At 32.9% G+C, this 7,287-nt stretch overlaps 1 protein-coding gene across 1 annotated transcript; it reads left to right on the top strand.

Moving 5' to 3' along the window:
* Positions 1 to 3,439: 3,439 nt before the first annotated feature.
* LOC114179562 (Polymerase/histidinol phosphatase-like protein) lies at positions 3,440 to 6,445 on the top strand. The gene is made up of 5 exons (XM_028065943.2): positions 3,440 to 4,021; positions 4,639 to 4,763; positions 5,013 to 5,327; positions 5,419 to 5,588; positions 5,947 to 6,445. The coding sequence occupies exons 1-5, from the start codon at positions 3,680 to 3,682 to the stop codon at positions 6,360 to 6,362; spliced, it is 1,368 nt and encodes a 455-aa protein (XP_027921744.1). The 5' UTR covers positions 3,440 to 3,679; the 3' UTR covers positions 6,363 to 6,445.
* The last annotated feature ends 842 nt before the right edge of the window (positions 6,446 to 7,287 follow it).

Genomic DNA, 7,287 nt, shown 5'->3' with positions numbered 1-7,287 from the left:
TGTCATTGGTGTTGTCCTTATGCATGGAAAACATCTCATCAGCTACTTACCTAAGAAAATGTCTTGTAATATGTAACGATAATGAGTTTACACACGATAATTTAATTTTGTTATAATAAAAGTTATTATCAAATTCAAACATTATTTGATGAAGAGGAGGTTCATCATTAGAATAGATCAAAAGAGCCTTGAATCACTACTAAATTAAATTCTTTCAACCCCTAAACAACACAAGTGGTTGCATAAGCTTTTGGGATAAAGTAAAGTCAAGGATGCAAAATTCTATAAGTTATGCTCTCTCCACATGTTTCTTTGTTGTCTGGTTAAGTTCTCAATTAGATTGGTTGCAAGGATTAACAGATGACAACAAATTGCTAAAATATTTTGTGCAACATATTATAAAACTTCATGGTTTTCCAAAATCAATTGTCTCTAACAAGGTCAAAGTATCCATAAGCAAATTATGGCAACATCTTTTTAAGCTTCAGGGAAAAAAATCTTGCTATAACTTAGCTTGTTATTCACAAATGTATGAACAAAGTGAAATATTGAGCAAGACATTGGAAATGTATCTTAGATTTTATTGCTTTGACAATCCAAAGAATTGGGTGAAAATGTTATTATGGGTCGAATGCTAGAATAACACATCATATCACACTAGCATAAAAATGACATCTTATAAGACTTTGTGAGTTAGTAACCCCATCATTCACCATGTGTGAAATTTATTAAAAGGATGACTTGTCACTACAAGAAATATTGGTTGAAAGAGAGATTGTTAGACCAATTGCAACCTAATATGATTAAGTCTCAACAATTCATGAAATATTACGTTGGAAAAAAGTTCTTAAAGTGCAATATATCATTCGAACAGAATTGCACAGAGAAAAAAAGTGTAATGAAAATTGTGATTATAGAATAAGTACATTGGAGATTTGAGTGAATTTTGTAAGTTTATAACTTGGACCACCTGACACCTAAACAGGTCATGGAGTAAAGCCATAAAATGAGAGGTTAAACAACATTTCTCACACATTGGAACTAGTTCCATCAAGGAGAGAATTGATTCCCACACATGCATGGGTTCTTGGAATCAATACCAGAATCGATTCTCTTCCCCTTTCTGACTTATACAATCAGTTCCACCATACCCATAACTAGTTCCCAATGCAACCATCTTGCATCCATGCATTCCACAACCACTGTGCCTTGATCACCGCGAAAGTTGACAACACATCCCACTTGTGCTGTTACTTGGTTTTCACCATCAACCATGCATGTGAAACGTGATTTAAACGAGGGTAGTACTGTCAAAGCTCATATATCATCCTCAGATCTCCTTACCTCAAGTGAGATCCAAAAAGGTTAACATCTCGTTAATCCACTCTTTCAATCGCCTTCAAATCTACAAATATGAACACGAATCACACTTGTAAATTCACTCATCACAAGCACTCTCAACAGGAAATTCTTAAATGAGAACACATCCAATGATAGATTTGAAAGAGAATGAATGGATTTGAATGTGAAGTTTGTGTTATTTCTTTTAAGAATTTTGTTGATGAAAGTGAGTGTATTTAATATGAAGTTTGTGAACAATTTAACTAAAGGGACAGATACAAATAATAAATTAAAATATAATTATTATTTTATTTCTTATAATAAAAATTAAATTATAATATATATATATATATATAACCGATTACAAACCAATTCCGACACTCAAATTATCATATATAGAAATATTATCGATGGTAAAAATCTAACTTATTTTCACAAATCCCCTATTTTGACAAGATGAGACCAGAAAACCATCACACAAATCCACATTCTCTCTCTCACGAGTCCGTGGAATCAAATATTTTGGACACATGCAAATCTGAGCTTGGAAATCCCTCCACAGTAAATTAGCATAATCAAACACTTTAATAATAAGTTTTATTTTTTTAATATATATTTTCTAAAATCTTTCTGTAATCTTATAAAAAATTAAAAATAAATTTGAAAAGTAACTTTTGTGTCAAATCAATCGTACACAATTGTGTTTATAATCTTTTAGAATCAAATTTTCAGATAATACAAGATCTTTTATCATATTTTATTTCATGTAGAAAATCTAACTCAAATGTATGATTTAATATCTGCAGTTGTTTGATAGATAACAGTTCCATAACATGAAAAGTCAACTAGAGCTCACTGATAGATTCTATGTTTCTCATATGTATAGTGAACTTCAACTTTCCTCTCCATACTAAAACAATGATGATACAATGTCTCCTATTTATCAATTATTACATCAGGTACCAATACATAAATGACTCTGTCACCTCAACCTACCATTTTTTGTTTTATATGCATTATTTTTTTATAATTAATAAAAATATCTTTCAATTATCTCAAGTTATTATGTTTTTATTTATACATGCCTATTTAATTCTTTAAATTTATTTATTTTAATTCGAAAATAGATATTTAAAAATATCTATTTCTACTGAATATTTGGTAACATACAGTAAAATTTAGTTTAATAATAACAAATTTCATGTTATTTAATGTAAGTATATATAAAATAAATATCTAACACAAACTAAACTAGTAGTATTTATTTTTAATAATTCCTAAAAGAATTACTAAAATAAGTTTCATGAGTTCTGATTAAATTAAAATTGACCTCAATTTTATTTATTTTGAATGAAATGTACTGAATTAAAGATGCTCTTCACCAACCAAGTACAACCACTATAATTCAACCTGATGTGCAGGCTTTACCAACTCTTTTTTCTTTTGGAACAAAAAGTGTACAGTCTCAGCCTATAAAATATACTGTTCTGGTACAAGTTAATTCATTTTATTTGTTGTTTAGATTTGATTCCGAGGACACAAATATGCAGAGAAAAAAACCACTGTCAAAATTATATAAACTAAAAGATGTTCTCTTTTCAAAAATATAATCTCATTTTTGTTCTTATTTAAAAAATTATGACAATTGATACTTAGCTTCTAACAATTTAAAAAAATTATTGAATCTGTTATGTATACAATATTATAACTATGTTTTTTTTAAACCATTTAATATAAACTAATTTTTAAATTTTATAATTAGATTTCAGATTGATTCGTTTAAATTTTATACGGTTAAAAACCGGTCTACGAATTTGGTTATATTATGTATGATTACCCAAAAAAACACTTTTATTCATTAATATTACTATAACCAATGATAAACTATGCATGAAAATAAATTAGTAATTACAGAAATATACTTTTTTCCAGTTTTAATAAATTTTTGGTAGTCTAAATAATAATCTTGGAACTTTCAATAACTAAATTGCAATCTACAGGTTCAAAAACCAAAATACATATTTATTTTAAAAAAAAATTAGCAGTGGGTACATGACAGAAAACAGAGTATAACAATTGGGGTACACCTGTCTGAGCACAGACACCGAAGGGCTAAGGAGGAGGACACCTGTGACCTGAAGACTGCCCTTCGGTTTAAGGGTAAGTAACCCCTGCCCTCTCCTGCATCTCCATGCCTACATAGCCCCACACCCTTCTCTCTCTCTGCACTCATTATGTTACTTTCATGTGATATACCCTAACGCTCCCATCCTCGTGGTCTAACAAAGAACCAAAATTTTCCTTCAAATTTTGCTCCTTTCGTCGCCCACTGTCACCAATGGGAGATGGGTGCGTGATTCAGGCCACACCCAGTTCCAACAAGAAGAACAACAAGAAGAAGAAGAAAAACAGGGGTGGCACCAAGAAGAAGATGACCAACGATCAGGTTCTCGCCTTCAAGTTCGTGAGTGAATGGGTTTTCTTGGATCACCCTTCTGCTTCGTCATCTTCTTCTTCTTCTTCTCCTTCTTCTGCTTCCTGTGTTGTGGATGATTTTGGGGTGCAGAAGCCTGTGGGGAGAGGTGGGGAGAAACTCGTCTTTGAATTGCATTCACACTCCAAATTCAGTGACGGGTTCTTCTCCCCTTCCAAGGTTATTGAGAGAGCTCATATCAATGGCGTAAGTTTCAATCTTGGTCTCACTTTTCAGATGGTTTTTTTTTTTTTAATCTTTTAAAGTTGTGTTTTTTATATTGTGCTAATTTGGTTTAGTGTGACTGGGAACTGTCTTTTGGAACAAACTTCCAAGGCAGTTAGTTACCTTCCTATGGGATTATTTTTAAGGTAGGTATTGTTCATAACCAGAAATAGGACTAGATATTAGAATGAAGTCAGATGAATTTGAGTTTGTGAGTTCTTATTTCCCTGACAGATGAGAATTAGGTTGTGCTCTCTCTTATTGTGTTTTGCACAAACATTTCTTTTTGGCATTATCCCCAAACTGAAGAATCAGAATCAGGCCCATTGATTAGTGTTTATATATTATCAGAGATTTCTTGAAATATGTGCATTTTTTAACCAATATGCTTTCTTGAGAGATGGTATATGGATGATGAAAGTCAACTGGAATTTAAGGTCAATTTCAGTTTGTTTATGGATTGTGTTTTTTCAGTTAATTCAAAATCTCTGTTGCCCATGATAGTAAAAGAGGATTGCCTAAGGTATCCCCTGCTGTTCATAGGGTTTCCCTTTTTAGAGGTAGGCACCTTTTTAATTAATATTATTTACTCATAACAGGTGAAAGTTCTTGCTCTGACAGATCATGACACTATGGCAGGCATTCCTGAAGCTGTAGAATCAGCTCGTAAATATGGCATTAAGATTATTCCAGGTGTTGAAATTAGTTCCATATTCTCTCCAAGGTAATTTTTTATTTTTAAAATTACATATTCTTGATGCTTGTTAATTGAATCGGCACTTATGTTATTCTGTCTTTTTTATTTTCAAATATTACATATTCTTGATGCTTGTTAGTTGAATTGGCACTTATGTTATTGTGTCTCCTCCCTCTATAAAGAGATGGAAAGAACAAAATTTATAAACTTAAATGGTCAAAATCAAATAAAGGTTAATATATACATCTCTTCTAATACATGCTAATCCACTGGCAGAGGAGACTCAGAATTAGAGGAACCAGTTCACATTTTAGCATATTACAGCAGTATTGGACCAGCAAGGTTTGAGGAGCTGGACAAGTTTCTATCGAATATAAGAGATGGACGTTTTCTTCGTGCAAAGAACATTGTCTTAAAACTGAACAACCTCAAATTGCCTCTTAAGTGGGAGCATGTTTGCAGGATTGCTGGCAAGGGGGTTGCCCCTGGGAGGCTTCATGTGGCCAGGGCCATGGTTGAGCAAGGTTATGTAGAAAATCTCAGACAAGCCTTTTCTCGGTATCTTTTCGATGGAGGACCCGCTTACTCCAAGTAATGTTGCATTACTTGCTCTTGTAGGTTGTTACTAATTTGTGTGGTTAGGGAAAATTGTTAAGGATGTGAACATTGTTGTGTTTTTCAGGGGAAGTGAGCCTCTGGCAGAGGAAGCAGTAAAAATGATTTGTCATACTGGGGGTGTTGCTGTTCTGGCTCATCCATGGGCATTGAAACATCCAGTTCCTATAGTCAGGAGGTTAAAAGAAGCTGGTCTTCATGGGATGGAGGTCCACAAAAGTGATGGAAAACTGGCAGGTACATGCTCTGTAGTAGAAAACTTTCCTCATTTTCTTAATCATTAAAATGATGTTGTTGCATAGTTTAAGGATTATTAAGATATATTTCAACTGCCTTATTCATCTGAACCACCTAGCATGAAGTTGATTTCGCTATGGGAGAGAAAAAATCATCACTCTGTTAGCACAAGAAATTGTAGTCTAACTGACAAACTGAAGGTTATCCACATCTATAAGACAAACAGTATGAACACTGAAAGCATTCATTCATTTACTGTTGATTCTTACCAACTGTGATGGGAGTTATATCATTAAGTGCAAATAGAAGCAAAATCTTATTAGACTCTTGTATGTTAATTTTTGGTGTTGGTTTCCAGCATATAGTGACTTGGCTGATGCTTACGGGCTTTTAAAGATTGGAGGGTCAGACTATCATGGAAGAGGAGGGCACAATGAATCTGAACTGGGAAGTGTGAACCTTCCAGTACTAGTGTTGCATGATTTCCTTAAGGTAGCTCGACCTATCTGGTGCAATGCCATCAGGGAGATAGTAGAGTGTTATGCTGAGGAGCCTTCTGATTCTAACCTTGCAGCAATTACAAGGTTTGGGAGAACCCGCATTTTAAAGGGAGGTTCACCCTTGAGTTGTGGACAGGACTTGATTGATCATTGTTTACCTCTCTGGTTATCTAGCCAGGAGATGGAAAATGCTGAGTTTGAAGCTATCAAGTTAAAGCTTTCCAATGTTTCGGTTAGTCAGGGAGGAATTCAGGTTCTAGTGGAGACTAAATAGTAGTTGTGTAACTTGTGTATGCGACACATTAGTTATTCTCATTGTTGTTGTTGGTTAATCTTAACATTAATTTTGTTAGTCAAGCTCAGTTTGTCTATTGATTCTTTTGAAAATTTTCCATGATCGTTGATCAAACATTTCTCATATTATTGTCAAAACAAGATTGTGTGTACGAAAGTTGAATCAGGAGGGATTCTTGTTCTGAATAGTTTGTGTAATCTTTTAATGAACACGATGGCAGCAAGTTTTGAATCTGTCAGAAAGAAAAAAGAAAGCACGACCAAGTTGTACGTTCAAGTTACATTAAAGGAAGTTTTAAATAGTTTGTGTAGCTTTATTGGTCTTTAGCAGTTTCTAAAAGGTACCTTCAAGAAGCAGAAGATGATCGCAACATGAAGTACTAACCATTTTCGAAGGCAAAAACGTGAAGTAAAACTTCTAAGTCACGAGAGCGTGAGTAAGAAAAAAAACGCATATGTTTTAATATATAGGTTGCATAAAAGATAAAGATTCGAAGACGAGTCCTTATGATATTTTGTAATTAATTATAATAAATGGTAATTTTTTATTTTATTTTCTTACCTACTTTTTTAAGAACGTAAGAAAAATTCACTTACTATTTTATTTTTATCTAAAGTTGTCAATTATCTGAGATATAAGATATCGATCAGTTTGAAGTTTGAAATTTCTCTTATGATTTTGTTATTAAAAGTTATTTTAGAGAGTTCAATAAGAAATGTATATTTAAATTATTCTTAATTTCGACTACTAAATGATGTGACATTATTGAGTATATTGGAACAAGTTGCTCGGTTGAGAGTTAAGAGAGTTTTCATTTCCGGACACAGTTTTGATGTTTTGGCCTCAAGTTTGTTGAGATAACATTATTAGGGTCAACTATCGCATTTGAGGTATTGTTAACTTT

The sequence above is a fragment of the Vigna unguiculata genome, chromosome 3 (genome assembly GCF_037176805.1).
Source record: "Vigna unguiculata cultivar grain cowpea cultivar isolate G323 ecotype 2 chromosome 3, ASM3717680v1, whole genome shotgun sequence".
In the NCBI taxonomy this organism is placed as follows: domain Eukaryota; kingdom Viridiplantae; phylum Streptophyta; class Magnoliopsida; order Fabales; family Fabaceae; genus Vigna; species Vigna unguiculata.
The sequence above is the reverse complement of the archived record's forward strand: the minus strand, read 5'-3'. Positions and strand labels throughout refer to the sequence as shown.